Here is an 18,392-nt window from a genome sequence, read left to right as displayed (position 1 = left end):
AACTTCGCATTTTTGGAGAATATTTTGTTGACGCTAACTGTGTTTAGTCCTCCATTAATGGAGTTACCCACATTTACTCTTCTTATAATATCTCTGTCAGCCTTCCCATCTCTCTAGAACATACTTCCTAAATACACAAACTAATCCTCCTGCTCCAAGTATTCCTCATTCACCACCATATTAATGCACACTGTTTTCGTACTCTCTCATTCAAATACAATGACTTTAGACTTACTTAGATTCGTCATTAACTCATTCTTCATACATACTTTGTTCATCCTAGAAACGAGAGACTGTCTTCCATCCTGTTAGCAATCAGCACCGCATCATCAGCATACACCAAGCAACATACTTTCAGATTATTCAAATTTAATTAGAAAACAAAATCCTCCCGCCCTTACAATTTATTAATACCTAATTATCATTAAAAAAAACTACATACAAATTAATAAAATAAAATTTGAAGTTGATATCATCGTGTCGTGTAAAAAAGTCCTTTGTCGGGACAAATAAATTCATAACAGTTTACAGAAAACATAGGTAGTTGATAGAAGATGCGTTAATAATTTTAAATAAACAAACATTGAGTGCGGTAGATGGTAATTTAACTTTCCTTGTGTTTTATTTGTATACACAGCGATTTAATATAATTCAATGACCCAGGCCCAGTAAATTAAACGATACTCTTAAAGAAATGTTTTGATCTGAAGTGCAGGGCTGTAGAGAGGGCTGTATTGGAAATTTAGAGGCCCCTAAGCCCTAATACCACACGAGAAATGCCACGTGGGCATGTTTTGTGATCAATTTTATTCCTGATTATATGTAGCTAGGAACTTACTTTATCGCTTTTCTGAATTCACACAATCATGAGTTCCAAGTTTGAAAAATTCGAAGCAAATTAAAAACATGTTAATTAAGCAGGAATATTCACGTCACAGAAAACCGAAATTAAATTTAATAAAAACTTAAATTTTCTATTCGAATCCGCGTTAAAAAAGCGCAAATTTATCGATCTAGTTCACGAATACACAAGCAAGGATCTCTTTAAAATGATTTAGTGTATACTGTGTACAGTTTTTTATTTGTTCGTCAATATTTCCATCTATATATTTAATCCACCCCTGGATCTTCATTTCAACTAATACTGCTAGTACGTAAACAGAAAACACGATCCCAGAATATTGAGCGCCCCTGATTACATAAAGAAGGTGATTTACCACATTAGCGGTCAAAGTTGAACGCTGCGACGCGCCCTGAATGTGAGATGAGATTTGTGTTTACATTCACTGCAGCACACGGTACACACGATGCACACAGATGCAGATTTAACAGGGTTGCCACCGTCATATTTGGGTAGGTTTTTAATTGTTTTTCTATATATACTCATTAAACGTCTGTATTTTAGAGTGATATATACTCTCAGTAATGCCCTGGTGAAATTCGAAATCGAAAAGTTACTTGGAATGGCTTTAACCGTGTTTGGTGACTAGATGTGAATAATTCCCATCCACCTTCTCCATATCCTCCCCGTCACCACTTTTTTTCAGTCTAAAAACATATCAGAATTAGGGAGTTGGATCTCTTCAGTGCGGTATTACACTTTTTAATGTGAATATTGCACAAAAGGCCCAACTGCTCCAAACCGTTTTTTTTTTTTTTTTTTTTTTTTTCTTTATTCATGAAATATTAATGTGTACAGTTTTTACATGCTTTTCGACTACCACACTAGACACACGCCCGTATTATGGTAGTCGAATTGGAGTCAGTGAGACTATGGCATCCCCAATTGGGGAATGTTGTAAGGCTGAATGTGGTGGGGAGGGGAAGGTGGTGGTGGGGATGTACCTGATTATTCTGATCTTGTCACCAATTCAAGCAACGTTTCATCAGGGTGATTGTTAAAAATTGGGGATGATCCTTTTTGAATAAAAACTGGTTTTCTTGATACCACTTTACATTTATTTCAAACTATTGAAACAGGTACAATATTTATAAAGAAACTGTGCGAATAACACTGCTACGATCGCTCTGACTTATGAGCTTGTTTATTATCGAGTTATTGTTGAGAAAAGAACGAAAAAACACATAATGCGAGCCTTTTTAAAGACTTCAAAACCCACTACATGTAAATAAAAACACTTGTCATTGTGATGTCTAGCAGTAAAAATGAAACCTGCTATACCGACCAAATTGACACTATTTTCTAAGCAAGGACTCACACCATTTTGGTTAAACGTAGTAACTTCAAATTTCTAGACTACAGATGTCGGTAGCCTGCAAAATTGAACATATTGCCAGGGGGCGGGATTCAAAAATTGCACTAAATTTTTGAATGATAATCTATTTAAAAATAAACTATAAACCAAACAGAATAAACTAAAAATTCTTAATCTAAATATACCACAAAAATACTAACAAAATAATTCAAAATAGCAGAAATTAACAAAATAAAACCCCCTTTTTTTTATGCCCTGCTGGTAAACTTATAAATTTAACTGTATAAATGCTGTTGAATTACTCTATTAATAAACTAAAGATAACTAGAAAATTATTAATCCTATTAAATAACCAAAAAAAATTCAAAAATGACTAAATTACACACGTCTGCATACTAATTTTTACATATTTAAATAGTTCAATAACACAAATAATATAGTTTACACTGAACACAACACAATTATTGTTCTTTTTTTTTTTTCTTTCTTCTCAGGTCTTCTGCTTGATCCATCCAAGGTGGAGTCGAGAAGATAAGCATCATAGTGTAATGTACATAATCAATCCTTGGTAAGGTCCGGGACGTCAATTACAGGTTTAGTGTCTGAATCCAGGGGCATCAGACATATCTTTGTGATGGGCCTCACAAAGACTCCTTGAGGTGTTTTTAGGGTAACAACTCGTACTACTCCATCCGCTCCAGGGTGTGTATGCAGAATTCGGGCCATTTTCCATAAAGGTGGAGGTAAATGATCTTCCTTTAAAATCACCAGATCGTCTTTTTGCAGTGCCCGTTGAGTGCTGGTCTGCCATTTAGTTCTCTTTTGTAGTTCCATCAGGTAATCTTGCTTCCATCTAGACCAAAAAGATTGAATTAGCGAACTGATCCTCTGATATTGAGTTAGTCTGTTGTCCGGTATCGCCCGGACGTCTCTCTCAGGAATGATACAGGATTCAGTGCCTATAAGGAAATGGTTTGGGGTAAGAGGTTGGTAATCATGGATGTCGTCGGATAAGGAAGTTAATGGACGGGAGTTCAAACAGGCCTCAATCTGACAAATTAAGGTATATAAGAGTTCAAATGTTAATGAAGAATTGTTAGTGATTCTATATAAATGGAATTTTGCTGATTTTACTGCTGCTTCCCACAAACCTCCCTGATTAGGGGCTCGAGGGGTTATGAACTTCCACTCAATACCTCTGTTCACTAAATAATTTTGAATATTGTCGTTGTTTTCCCTCAAGCTGGTGTACAGCTCTTTGAGCCTGCTGCTAGCTCCTTTAAAATTACTAGCATTGTCGGAAAAGATCTTTTCAGGTTGTCCCCTACGGGATATAAACCTTTTTAAACTGTTCAAAAAAGCATTGCTAGATAAATCCGAAACTAATTCCAAGTGAACAGCCTTGGTTGAGAAGCAAATAAAGATACATAAATACGATTTTGCGAGGGAAGCCTTCCTCAGCGTCCCACTTTTAATTAGAATTGGTCCGGCGTAATCTATTCCGGTGATAGCGAAAGGACGACTCGGCGTAATTCTTTCGGGTGGCAAATTTCCCATGATTTGATGACCGGTTCGGGGACGACATCTAAAACATACAACACATTTATGTAATATCTTTTTAATAGTATTTTTACCAAAGATGGGCCAAAATTTTAATCGTATTTCAGCTAACAAAGCTTGAGGTCCTGCGTGTAGGTTTACATAATGGTAGTGACGTATTATCAATTCAGTTAGCTTATGTTTAGCCGGCAAGATAACTGGGTGTTTTTGTTGGTAAGATAAATGTGTAGCCAAATTCAACCTACCGCCTACATATATTAGACCATCATGTAAGAAGGGATTAAGAGATTTTAAATTACTTTTCTTGTTGACGATGCCATGGTTTTTTAATTCTTTCAATTCCTTTTGAAAGGCGTGTATTTGAGCTGATCTCAATAGACATTTCAAGCCTGATTCCAATTCAGCCACACTTAAATTGTCTGAAATTTTACCCTTAACACTTCTGCAGTTATTGACAAATCGCAATACATACGCAGTAACTCTTTTCAATTTAATAAATGATGAGAATTTTTCAAATATCTCCCATTCTTGAATATCTGTGGATAATAGAATATTTTTGCCTTTGAGTTCAGGAGGGTTTGAACACGAAATATTTGATATAGGCCAAGCGTTGACTCCCTCGGTCAACCAACTTGGTCCATTCCACCATATTGCAGAATTTATCAATTTATCTGTAGTGGTTCCTCTTGAAAGTATATCTGCTGCATTGTCGGCTGATGATACATGTCTCCATAGATCTGGATCACTAAGTTCTTGTATTTCGGCTACTCGGTTTGCAACGAAAGTAGCCCATCTCGTAGGTTGACCTTTCAGCCAGCACAACGTTATCATGGAGTCACACCAATAATGTGTGTCGATCTCCACTATATTTAGCGCTTGTTTTATATTTTTTATTAATTTCGCCAGTAGCACAGCACTACAAAGCTCTAACTTGGGCAGGGAAATACACTTCAATGGCGCCACTCTTGATTTGGACGTTATTAAATGTGAATGCCGCTTACCGACATGGTCCACCGACACCATGTAAACGCAGGCTCCGTAAGCTTTCTCAGATGAGTCGCAAAAACCGTGTAGTTGTAGATATGTAGATTGCCTGCAAATAATTTTTCTTGGTATTTTCAACACATTTAGTTGAATTAATTCTTGAAGGTAGGACCTCCAGGGTGCTAATATTTCATTAGGCAATGGATCATCCCACGCTGCTTTAGACTGCCATAACTTCTGCATTATCAATTTGGCTACAACTATAATCGGTCCTAGAAGACCTAATGGATCGAAGGTTGATGCGATGCAAGATAATATCTGTCTTTTACTCTCGGTTCGACTTGATGGTTTCATTATTACATAAGAAAAATAATCAGATTCATTATTCCATATTAATCCTAATATTTTCTCAGTCTTTGGATTGTCAGTAATAATTTTTTCAGAATTGCCTGATTCGGCAATCTTAGCTTGGCCCGACTCGGCTGACAACTCCAAGACATTGGACCTCCATTTCCTCAAGGTCATCCCCGCAGACAAAAAGATGTTGATTAATTGCTCTTTTAACTCTCTACAGGATTCCATGTCATCTCCTCCGGTTAACAAGTCATCCATATAGAAGTCATTTTCTATGACCTGACTAGCTCTAGGAAAATTTATATTGTTATCCATACCAATTTGCCGTAGACTTCTAGTGGCTAAGAAAGAGGAAGGCCCCAGACCATATGTGACTGTCTTCAGACGGTAATGCTTGAGCACCTCCTGCGGCGACTCGCGCCACACTATCTTCTGCAGGTCACGGTCCGCTTCACACACATTAATCTGGCGGTACATCTTCTCGATGTCAGCCGTCAGTACTACTTGATGTTTCCTGAAATGCAATAGTTGGGTGTATAAGTCCTTTTGTATAACAGGTCCTGTCATCAAGGCGTCATTGAGAGAAATTCCATTTGAAGTTTTGGCGGAGCCGTCAAAAACGACCCTCACTTTAGTAGTAGTGCTTGATTCTTTTATTACAGCGTGATGAGGTAAAAAATAGGATTCACGATCCCCCTTTGACTGGTCACACACCTCCATATGACCTAATTCCTCATATTCACGCATGAATTGTATATATTGTGTCTTCAATTCGGGATTTGACACAAATTTTCTTTCTATATTTTTAAATCTTTTTTCAGCAGTGAGCAATGAACTTCCCAGCTGATCAATGCATGCTCGACGCGGTAAACTTACTACGTATCTACCGTCGTCTTGTCTAGTATGAGTACTAGCAAAACTGGCTTCACAAGCCTTTTCTTCATGATTTAGAATCTTAGTGGGATTAATCTCCTCCAATTTCCAAAATTTTTCTATTTGGTGACTTATTTTATTTATAGATAAATTACAACAATCTGATACAGGCCTTTGCTTTGGGTACATGTGGATTGGTCCTGATATGATCCATCCCAGTTGCGTACGTTGAAGTGTTGGTCCCGATTCGAGTTTCAATCTATCGTTGGTTAGGATTTCCCAAAAACTCTCCGCGCCCAACAGGATGTCGATGGGTGCAGCTATATTGAAGTTCGGGTCAGCTAGCTCCAATCCTCGTGGTAACTTGAAGTCTTTTTTCGCCATTGTCACTTGTGGTAAATTTGTTGTAATCTCCTGTAAAATCAGACATGATATTTCACTTTTATAATCAGTATGAAGCGAATTCATCTCCACTGAAATTCTCTTTTTTATGTGAGTGATGTTATTATGGATCCCAGAAACGGGTTTGTTTATCAATTCACATGGTAAATTTAATTTATTAGCAAATTCTGCTCTCATAAAATTTGACTGGGCCCCTGAATCAATCAGAATGCGGGCTTTAAAAATTTTATTGTTGCTACCCACAACTCCTATGTTGGCAGTTGACAATAATATTATTTTTTCTGCTTTATCCGATGCAGAAAAATTCGATACTGAAACCTCGTTATCAGCATCCATATTGGAGGCCTCCCGCAGAGGTACCTCATTGTGTAGTAAGGTGTTGTGATTATCTTTGCCACAACGCCTGCAAGAAAAGGTTGCCTTGCAACTCTGTGCCTGGTGACCCACCTTTAAACATTTAAAACAAGCTTGGATTGATTTCGTAGCATCAATCCTCTCATGTAATTTTAATTTCAGAAATTTTTTACAATAATAAATATGGTGACCTTTCTCGTTACAATAAATGCAGTTGTTAGCCTTTACCGCTAAAAATACTGATGAATCTTTTTTGCAATTATTGTTGCCTAGTTGTGTTTTATGTAAGCTAGAAAATTTTTTCTCAGAAGCGTTCATCAGTTCCAATACTTGGGCTCTAGCAGATAAACATTTTAAGAATTCCTTTAACGTCGGTAATTCGTCTTGTAATATATATTGTTCCCAATTTTTTCGGGTAGCTGTGTCTAATTTATTTGATATTATATAAATAACCAATGGATCCCATTGATCTACCTTGACCCCGATATTTTGTAATGCCTTTAAACTAACGTTTGTTTCATCAATTAGATACCTCAATGCTACAGGCTCTTCTTGTTTCATGTCTTTTAATGAAAATAGAGCTTGGATGTGTTTATGAACGGTAGTTCTTAAATTTGCATAACGTTCATTTAATAATTCCCAAGCGGAAATGTAATTTAATTCAGAAATTTCTAGATTAGCAATTATCTTTAATGCGTTTCCCTTTAAAGTTGATTGCAAATAAAAGAATTTTTGTACGTTGCTTAAATTACTATTGCTATGGACTAAAGTCTTGAAGGTTTCGACGAAATTAACCCAATTTTTCTGATCGCCATGAAATTCCCGTAATTGGAGGTTGGGTAGTTTAATTTCCACCTTACTTTGATCGACGGATTCGATCGCGCCTTTGGCCGTTGCCAAAACTGAGAAATATTGGTTTTCGAAAGCTTCTCGTTGACTATAATTTTCAATTTCGTCTGAATCCGGTAACATTTCAATTTTCTGTTGAACTGCTTCGAATTCATCTAACAATGATTTCACCCGCTCATATCTTAATTTAATTTCATTTACCGACAATGCATTTAAGGAATCCGCGAATCGGGTTAGTTTTCCTTTGATTACGCCGCGTTTGTTTATTAATGACTTCATATTTTCCATTTTTAATTATATTTTGTTAATATCGGTTGACAATTATTTTATTTTAGCAAACACCCGTTTGAAAGAATACCACGACAATCTTGACAATACTATTTGAGAACACTATTCAATAATATTATATTCTTATTTTCAAGTGGGTAGTGATTTTATTTATAATATTGACTCTATTTAAGATTAATCTCGTTTAAATTACATGAGACCTGAATAAACATAAAATGGATGATAGGAAGGAAAGCACTGAATACTTATCTCAGATTTGCGATGTGGTCCACTTTCCTTAATGATTTCCAGTTTCAATCAATTTTGTATCCTTTTGGCTGCTGGTTCTTTGTTTTTTTTTACATACAATCTCCTGATCGTAATCCGGCTCGAAGGACCAAATGTTAAAAATTGGGGATGATCCTTTTTGAATAAAAACTGGTTTTCTTGATACCACTTTACATTTATTTCAAACTATTGAAACAGGTACAATATTTATAAAGAAACTGTGCGAATAACACTGCTACGATCGCTCTGACTTATGAGCTTGTTTATTATCGAGTTATTGTTGAGAAAAGAACGAAAAAACACATAATGCGAGCCTTTTTAAAGACTTCAAAACCCACTACATGTAAATAAAAACACTTGTCATTGTGATGTCTAGCAGTAAAAATGAAACCTGCTATACCGACCAAATTGACACTATTTTCTAAGCAAGGACTCACACCATTTTGGTTAAACGTAGTAACTTCAAATTTCTAGACTACAGATGTCGGTAGCCTGCAAAATTGAACAGTGATACTGAGAGTATTGAGTAGAGTATGAGAGTATTTTACCCCTCCGAAACATGCCGCAAATATGCTATAGTGTATATTATTTTTATTTGATTCATTGTGAAACAACCGCCGGGATTTGAACCCGCGACCTCCGGATCGCTAGTCGACTTCGATCATGATGAAGATACCATTAAAAGTTCCGAATAAAAATCTAATTGTTCCAACTGCCAGGAGACAGTGGGACTATGATAATGGCTTACCGTATGACATGGCACACCCAATACAATATGCCATGGCACACCCAATACCATATGCCATGGCATACCCAATACCATATATTATGCCATGGCACACCCAATATCATATGGCATGGTACACTCAAAACCATATGGCATGGCACACCCAATACCATATGCCGTGGCACACCCAATTAAGGGCATGTGCCTAGTATGGTGGCTATAAAAACAAAACACTGTAATCATTTAAATTTTAATGAATAAAGAAACACAAAAATAAAATAAAAAATTGAGTTGGGGAAGTACTTGGCTATCCAGTTATGGTCACAATACACGCTTAAGTCATTTCAAGAAAAGTTTAATTTCTAATCGACACCCTTATTAATGGAAACAAAAGTATTATACGTAAGACAGATGTATATACATGCACTCATAATGTACTATATGAACAATCCCGAGCTTCATAGTCTTGGAGATCACAGTTTCACAACAAGACTAAGATCAGAACAAAGGATGATAGTACCAAAAATGAATACATCGTTTGGACAACGTTTCCATGTATTCCTGGCTCCTAAGGTGTATAATAGGTTCAAGCAGCAATGCAGTAAGGTTAAAACAGACCCTCTTCAAAAGCAAATTACCGTATGGCTGATATAAGTGGCAGAACGAAATCGGAAAGCTTCCTGAATTGAATTATTGTGACTGAAGAAAGACCCGTAAGTGAAATCTTTTTGTCTTTATCTCTATTATCGTATATATTATTTTTATTTTTGTATTAGCATTTGTATTACGATATATTTACAACATTGCCCTTGAGGTGATTTCTCACGAAAACGGCGCTATATAAATTAGCCAAATATTAAATATTATTATTGTATTATTGTTTGTATATGTTCTTTATGTTTATGTTACCACCACACTCCGAAATAATGAATTGCTGTTCCTCAATCAGCATTCCACTAATTATGATTACCACTCTCCTTTGTCCAGAATGTCGAGACTTGATTTTTTCATTGATTTTTTTGGTGTAAGCCTGAATAAATTTCGACAGTCGATACGTAATGTGTTTTTTTAAAGCCCTTTAAACCTTTCATGCATTGTAATTGTAATTGTCTTCCATCTGTACTTTTTATATTATAAATATGTATATTGTCATTGCTCAACCTTTATATATATATGCTCTCCTTTCACTGCCATCTGTGTTTCTTATTCGTGTAAAAATATTATATTGTTAATGGACTATTTGTCAGTAAATAAATAAATAAATAATACGGGCATTTGCCTAGTTTGGGGTATTATTAATAATAAATAAATAATAATAATTACGCTAACAGTGCTTGTTTTATATTGTAACGGTTGACAAGTGGCAACCCTAACCAATCTAAGCATCCAATGCAGCAAGCAGCATTCCTTCAATTTAAATTTAAATTCAAATAAAGAGGTGTGTGTGTCATTTATTTGTTTCTCACGCTTAATACATACAACATAACTCTCATAAACGCTTTGCTTTTCTGAATGACACTAAATTATTAATCGACACTTGACCTTGGTGTAATGAGTAAGTATGTACATATTGTACATGGGTAAATTGTAACTAATTGGAATCATTTAAGATAATTGCAAACAGATTGAAATTGGCAGCTTAGCCAAGTACATCCCGTATGGTCTAGTGGCTAGGATAGCTGGCTTTCACCCAGCAGGCTCGGGTTCGATTCCCGGTACGGGAAACTTTTTTGTTTCTTTTCTTCCATTTTAATACAATTATTTCATTGATTCTTACTTTGATATATATTTTTATTTAAAAAATATCAATCCGATATTGTGAAATAATTGCTATGTTAAAAAAAGTCATGATGATATTTCGTACGGTTCGATGATAACTTCTTAAAATGACAATTCAAACCTTTAAAAGGTAATATAAATTAATTAAAACTGATGAAAAAACGAGGTTAAATAGTTAAATGTGTAACCTATTTAACCTAGTTTTTGTTTCATCACTTTTCATAAGTTTATAAAACTTTTTATAGGTGTGTTAAATTGTCATTTTGAAGAGTTATCCGGTCACCATTTCATACACATACTTACGTATCGGAGTTTGTCTAAAAAACTAATCCGAATATGTTTTGATAATCTATATTATTTATTGATACGTTATTCCTTGAACATCGTCTGAGAAAACATTTCAAATGCCGTGGGATTTCAGCTGCTGCCATTAGCCTCCGATTTCGGAGAATATATCAGCTCCGCAGTCCGCACGTGTCGCCCAAATTGCTTACTATTTATTTAGCCGAGGCCCGAACCGTATACGTGACGACGCGACGCCTAGAGATGTTTTATAAAAGCTGTGCGCTGAATAAAATATACCTAATTTTACTATAATTATTTTACCGTAAAGTTAATTCAACATAGATTCAAAATAAATTCTTTAGAAAGACAATTAGATATTTTGTTTTATTTGAACAGGACTTACGTATCATTCATAAGTAAGTACTGTTCAGATGGAAGTAAAATGTTAGGAGTCCACTTAGGATATGATGGTTTATCGTTCGCACTGAGTACTGTCTAGGCAAGTTTTGGCTACATTTAGCCTGTCGTCCCACGTGTCGGTAAGAAAAGTTCCACACTGAACTGCGCTGCAGACCGTTACCTTACCATGGAGAAAATAATTTTCTGCGCAGGATCTTGCAGCATTCGGTTTATGTCGATTACCAACCCGTGGGAAGACAGGCTTAATCATTTACTTTTCCAGTTGGAGTCTTATATTTTATATAAAAATGTACTGTTTTACTCCACTATCACGTGAAAACTCATCTCAAATGCGTTTTAAAGTGAATTTTATAAAATAAAATAAAAACTCGAGGAAATCATATTACTTATAAAAACATAACACGAACACAATATCATTATACCTAAGTAAGTGTACTAACGCATTGATAGTGATAGCGTGTCATCTATTTAGCAACTTCCTATAACAACTATTAACAAGTCATAAACATTAAGAAAATAATTTTATTTATAATGATATTTATGAATTAAAAAATAGTTTGCATCTTCCATGACATCAATCAACAATAGAACATGATAGGTTGCGTTCAATGAGAATGTTTCCAATCAAGTGTAATAAATGAATTATATATATTGCCAGTCTTTGTTAATAGCCGTCTAGGAAATAATAACTACCATCACGCCGTTTCCAACTCACATTTATACATCATATCATACATTTTTATTTATTTATTTATAGATAGATAAAAAAAGTATAAATTACATATTAGGAAGCTTTGCCTGTCCAACTAGGAAAGTTTCCCGTTCCAGGACAGACAAAATAAATATATTGGTAAAAACACTGGTCTGAGGCATTCAACTCTTAGATCAGCAACATCAGCTGTAGGCAGACTGGTAGAACCTAAGCGCAAGCCAAATACTAAGTTTGGTGATCGCGCTTTCGGAGTATCTGGGCCGAAGGCTTGGAATAAACTCGCTCGGGAACTAAGATCCATAACAAGTCCCAACAGAATTCAGGTCTAAACTAAAAACTTACCTTTTTAAGCTGTCATACCCTTAAATTAAATATACCATTCCTGAGAGAATGTCCAGTTATACCCAATTATGTCAACAATTAGTTAATGTTAATTTAGTGTTAATCTCAAGTGACCTACCAGGTAAGTATTGTACTGTATATTATCTCCATATATAGTTAGTAATAACATAGATAATTGTAGAAATGTATAATATATTTGTACAGCGCCCTTGAGGTGATTTTGCACAAAAACGGTGATATAAAAATCATCCAAATATTATTATTATTATATTCTTCAAAACATATTCTTCTATTATTCTGACTCTTGACAAGGCCAGATCCCAGTATCTGATTCTCATAGCACCAAACCATCTGAGCGTCCTTTTCTTAATCTTACAAATTACTCATTACGCTTACATCAGCCTTGCATTATTTGCGGATCTCTACATATCTCACACGATCATACATGGTTTTACTACACACACGCCTCAAGAATCTCATTTCTACAGCATTCAGTGTACTCCCATCTTTCCTCTGCCAGTTCCATGCATCACTGCTACAATCAGGGTAGGTACTAGCACTCCATTGTGGAATGCTAGCCTAGCTTCTTTGGACAGTTTTTGTTAGCGCCAACCACCTACAATCCTCCCTCCATTTACCATTCTTTCAATGCCTTACCATCTCTCGTAAATATACTTACTTCCCAAATACACAAACTCATCCACCTGCTCCCAGTATTTACAACTATATTGCACACCGTTTTCGTACTCTCTCTTTCAAATACCATGACTAATATAGCTAAACAAAATCGCATGTTTATTCTATACAAAATATGGATAGCGAAAATAGAATTGCGTTCTAAATCCTCCTATGCGAATGAGGCTTTATTAAATAACAAGATAAATTATACTAAACCAAGCATATCTCACCAGTAGTAAAGTCGGCATTGAATACGGATGTAAGCCTTCGTCGATAGCCTGATTTATGCACTTAATCACGGAGGAAACACTACGTCTCCACGCTACGTCTCGTAAAATATTTTACGATTACCTGTAAATTATTTCTAAGGAACATGTAATTTGGGGCCGACACGAATATTGTGTGACCAAATCAAATGAAGAAACTATTTAGTGTTTAAATTTTTTTAAATGTTATTTGAAATCATTTTTGGGCACGCTTCTGCGTTCAGTTAAAAAATAGCTCAAGCGGTCAATAGTCACAAACTTCATTTATTAAATACCCTAGTATTGACCCATGAAGAAAACGGTGAATTGTCTGAATTCTTTAAAAATCTATTTCAATTTTGAAAGTGACAATTAAAATAACTTTCTTGTAAAATGTTTATATGTAGGTATTTTATTAAGCTTTTACACAAAAAACACACAAAGTTCAGTTCAAGTTATAAACGCTGGACAGAAATTAGTATTTTTTTAATAACATTATTTTATTTTTGTGTGAACACTGCACAATAATCCCAACTGCTACAAACCGTCTGAAGCCAGTGAGACTATGGTATCCCCAAAAGGGGTATGTTGTGAGGCTAAAGGTAGTTGGGATGGGATGGAGAAGAGAAAGAGGAAGGTGGGGGACTTCCTGGCTATTCAGATCTGGTCACCAAACACGTCTAAAGCCGGGTATGATTTGATATATTTTCACGGCCAAAAGTGTAATAGTGATTGGTTTTTGGGGTATTATGCCGTGTTGCACTACCTCCTTCTTTAGCCAAAGTTTCTGACAGCATTGCAGTGTCCATCATCAGGGCAGATGTGTGATCTACGTACGTTTCGGACACTGCAATGCTGTCCGAAACGTTGGCTAAAGAAGGAGGTAGCGCAACACGGCATAGTACCCCAAAAACAAATCACTATAACGTCTAAGGTCATTACACCAGGAAGATTCTGAAATTATCTTCCGCTCGAACGTGCCGCAAATATACTATATATTATAATTAATCTTCACTTTGCAATATTATGCACTTATTTTTGTAATTATCTTATAAATGGTGTCCAAAAATATGTTATTGCGGATGGAACTAACCAGAGTTTTCAAATAACAGCGACCATTTTAATAATTCCACAAAATACCGCAGAATCCTTTTAGAAAAACTTCCAATTGATTAAAATTCTTGGTATAAAAAAATACGTCCTCGTTTCTTTATTGTCCCCCTGCGAATTAAAGTTTCCCATACTTAGTAACTTGGGGGAAGTTATCAACTCCAGTTATTCCACGCGGGAGGTGATATTAATGGAAGATGGGATATAAGATAGAAGATAGAAGGGAAGACGATAAAAGTAGAAAAAGATATCAAGCTAAAATAAAATACAGAAAAGTTTTTGGCACATTAAAAACTTCTTGTAGGAAGGAAAATGGGTAACGTTTCTCGTAAGAACTGTGGAAATGTGTTGGAAGTTATATGATAATAATAATATTTTGACCGTTTTTGTGCAAAATCACGTCAAGGGCGCTGTACAAATATATAATACACAGTACCATACTTACCTGGTAGGTCATTTGAGATTAAACTTAATTTACATTAACTAATTGTTTATTAGCGAAATTTAGATACAGGATTTGAGACATAATTGGAAAATTGGATATTATTCGACTTTCTCTCAGGAATGATATATTTAATTGAGGAAATATCTTTTTTGAAACTTATATATATTTATTTTAGTTTAATTAATAATTAAATAACTAACGCAGACCTCAGAAAAATCACGGGATGTTATAATTGAAGGCTTTGCGAATCTTAAAGCATGTATAAAATGTGTAGAAATATATTTACCTTTCTACCTTTACCTTTCTTATATTTACCTTTCAAAAGAACAAATTTATTTTTCGAATGATAGTTAACTTGAAAAATTACGATTCCACATCATATGCCAATTCGAACAAGAGAAATTAAGAATTATATTAGATAGGTACCTACTTTATACCTACTTATCTTGTGCTTACTTATATGGTAGGTACTTACTTAATCGCTTGTAAAATAATTATATATCTAGGTATTTGTCGCTTGTTTGAACAATTATATAATATGTCCGCGTGTATGTAAGCGGTTGATACCAAGCCTTGATAGAATGCATTGTCATCGACTCATTTTGATGCCTGAACTTGATCGGATGTTTAGAAGTGGGTTAATTTCCGCTTCTAAGATTTGAATTCATTCTTTAAACAAAAGTAAAATTCAAATAGATATATTTAAAAAGACAGTACAGGAAACAATCACGCACAATGTAACTATACATAATGTAACAAAATAAGAAAGTTAAATAATGATAATTTTAATAATTAGTTACAATCTGATTTTGACTTCTGTGTGCAGTTACATTTTTTTACATTAACCCCACACATGAGGCCCTGAAGAAAATAATTTTCCCCGGGGCCTATGTCATCTTTTCTGAAGTGTATTTATGGAAAGGAAGAAGAGGTCAAAGGGTCTCCCTAAAACAGCCTCTCCCGATCTGGCACCCGCGCAGCTGGTGGGCAGACGCATCCTGAACACACCGCACCCGATGAACCCGGACACCTATGTTACCGAGTTACCTTTTTTATTATGACGTAGATCCGTCGTTGCTCGACTTTTCTCTACTTTCTTTAAATATAATATACAAGCATAATATATATAAACCTTTCGGAAGAAATTTTCTAAATTATAGTGAAAAGCCTTTCAAAATCCGTTGCGTAGTTTAGAAGAACTAAGCGCATAAACATACAGACTAGGATAGCGACATTATTTTAGAAGAATAGAGATGAGCAGGAAACAGAAGACATAAAATAGTAGACATTATACAGTAGATAGTAGGTATTTTTAGTAGTTGTATATGGTTGTTCGGTGGATGTGTCTAAAAGAAGTAGCTCCAGTTTAATTGTTGGATATGGTTGTTCGGTGGATGTGTCTACAAGAATTAGTTTTAGTTTCCCCTGAAAAATGTAAGTACGTATTTATAAACGAATTGATAACATTTTTTTAACAATATATTAATGGTGTTGGGACATAGAGCTGATAATATCTCTTCGAAAAGTGTATTTTGTAGTTTCCGGTCTTTCGGTGTTAGAGCGTTGTTAGCGTTGGAGGCCAAATCGGAGTACAAAAGTGAAACCAATTTTTCGCTTCATGTCTCATCTAAATACGTCAATGTGTAGGGAATGTAGGGATGCAAAAAATTATAATAATTTCTTTATTCGGAGGGTGCTGGTGCAATCTTACACATACCAAAAGAATCCTAATAATATCTAGGGTTGATATAGACTGGAGTGGTTATATACTAGGGTTAATAAATACTAAGGTGTGGACTGAATACTGTTACTTTCAGTATTGCCCTGGTGAAAGACCACCAATCAGAATCAAACTTGCTTGATATGGCTTTAGTCGTGTTTGTTGACTAGATCATAATGCCCCATGTCTTCCTCTCCCTGCTTCCTTCAGCCTCGCAACATACCCCGATTGGGGATGCCATAGTCTCTCTGGCTCCCGACGGTTGGTATTGGTTGAGGCTTTTGTGTGGTAATAAAAATTGATTACATCATCAATTTATTTATATTTTATGATCTCTATAAAACGGTTATACACCATTCACCAATGTATTACTGAGAAGTTTACAAATTTAGAACATATATAAAGGTACAGCTAATGAGAAATGTCCATGGGGGGCAGTTTTACTATTTTGTGATATGCGTCATAAGATACTTGCTAAAGATGGAATGTCCGTGGGGGGCAGTTTCACTATTTGTAACATGCGTCATAAGATGATACTTGCTAAAGATGGAATATCCATGGGGGGCAGTTTTACTATTTTGTGACATGCGTCATAAGATAATTGCCAAAGACGGAATTCTACGGGGGCAGTTTTACTGTTTTGTGACATGCGTCAAAGGATAATACTCGTAACTAAGTTGGACCATCGTGTGGAATACAAATATCTGTATAATCTTATTGTATCTTATATCACCACGAAAATGGTTAGTAAACATACAAATGCTTGGCAAACGGAATCTAGAGACGATCGATTTTAACACGTTTTAAAAAAAATTATTTAGTGAATAATTTTATAAGAAAGAAAAAAGTTAATGGAGGAAAACTGCCACAGATAATCTTAGCCATTATATTGTATTTTTAGGTTGTTTCTTATATTTATTTATGCGTTCATACATTTCTAATGAAAAATATCATTAATCTTTTTGTCTATCGTATTAATAAAAGAGTAAGAGACATTTTCAAGTTACTCTGAAACTGGAGTCTAAACTCCTTTTTAGTGTGATATACACACAAAGAGAACAGTTCAATGTTGACAAATGAAACAAAAATGTCCAATGTTGGACGGTTCCATGATAACTCAACACAGTGACATTTCAACACACTTTTAAAATGTGATATAAAGACATTAGAAACGATGAAAAGTTTTTTTAACCTAACCTAACCTACTTAACCCAGTTAATAAAGTTTTTGTTTCATCACTTTCCATGACTTTATATAACTTTTTAAAGATGTGATGAATTATCATTGTGATGATTTATCCGGTCACCAAAGAATTCAGAGGCAAATTTGACGATTTTTGTGAGTTAATGATTGCTTATATTTTTTTTATTAATTAATTAAGAATTTTATTTTGTTTCTATTCAAGCGAAATGATAGGAAAAACCTTAATTTATACAAAGCATATTTTTTGGAATTCATAATGTAAACCAATTCGTAGTAAAGATTAATCGAAAATGGGGATTTGCTCTAGTGATTGGCGCGTTCTTCGCTTTCGGAGTATAAAAAGTATACAATTAAAATAACCGAACGACAGAAGAGAAGAGAATTAAAGCGATTAAAACCTTTAAAATTGCACTATTGAAGACATCCGACAGGAGAACACATTAAAAAAGAAGTATTTCTTTTATAATTAACTGGAAGTTTTAACTCAACCTTTCGGCATTTCATTTGTCTGTACATTTCTTAGTTACATTACGTTTTCGGTCATATATGGTGGGGGGGATACTACCTTTTTAGAGCGCC

The 18,392-nt window shown here is 35.0% G+C and overlaps 1 protein-coding gene and 1 non-coding gene across 3 annotated transcripts; one reads left to right on the top strand and one right to left on the bottom strand.

Annotated features, from left to right (window-relative positions):
• Positions 1-1,920: 1,920 nt before the first annotated feature.
• Positions 1,921-6,513, bottom strand: LOC149425572 (uncharacterized). Of its 2 annotated transcripts, none has more exons than XR_016305692.1 (2): positions 3,644-6,513; positions 1,921-3,069 (listed from the first exon to the last, which is right to left on the bottom strand). XR_016305692.1 is itself a non-coding variant. In XM_089651186.1 (2 exons), the coding sequence occupies exons 1-2, from the start codon at positions 6,369-6,371 to the stop codon at positions 3,050-3,052; spliced, it is 960 nt and encodes a 319-aa protein (XP_089507312.1). In that variant the 5' UTR covers positions 6,372-6,425; the 3' UTR covers positions 1,959-3,049. The 2 variants fall into 2 exon arrangements, 1 of the variants encoding a protein (XP_089507312.1); XM_089651186.1 differs by having other exon boundaries at positions 1,959-3,069; positions 5,432-6,425.
• Positions 6,514-10,526: 4,013 nt separating this feature from the next.
• TRNAE-UUC (transfer RNA glutamic acid (anticodon UUC)) lies at positions 10,527-10,598 on the top strand. Its single transcript has one exon. It is a non-coding gene; the product is annotated as a tRNA-Glu (tRNA).
• Positions 10,599-18,392: the final 7,794 nt, after the last annotated feature.

Source organism: Hesperophylax consimilis, chromosome 3 (genome assembly GCF_061612785.1).
Source record: "Hesperophylax consimilis isolate HC1 chromosome 3, BYU_Hcon_1.0, whole genome shotgun sequence".
NCBI lineage: Eukaryota > Metazoa > Arthropoda > Insecta > Trichoptera > Limnephilidae > Hesperophylax > Hesperophylax consimilis.
This window is presented reverse-complemented; position numbering and strand designations above follow the sequence as displayed.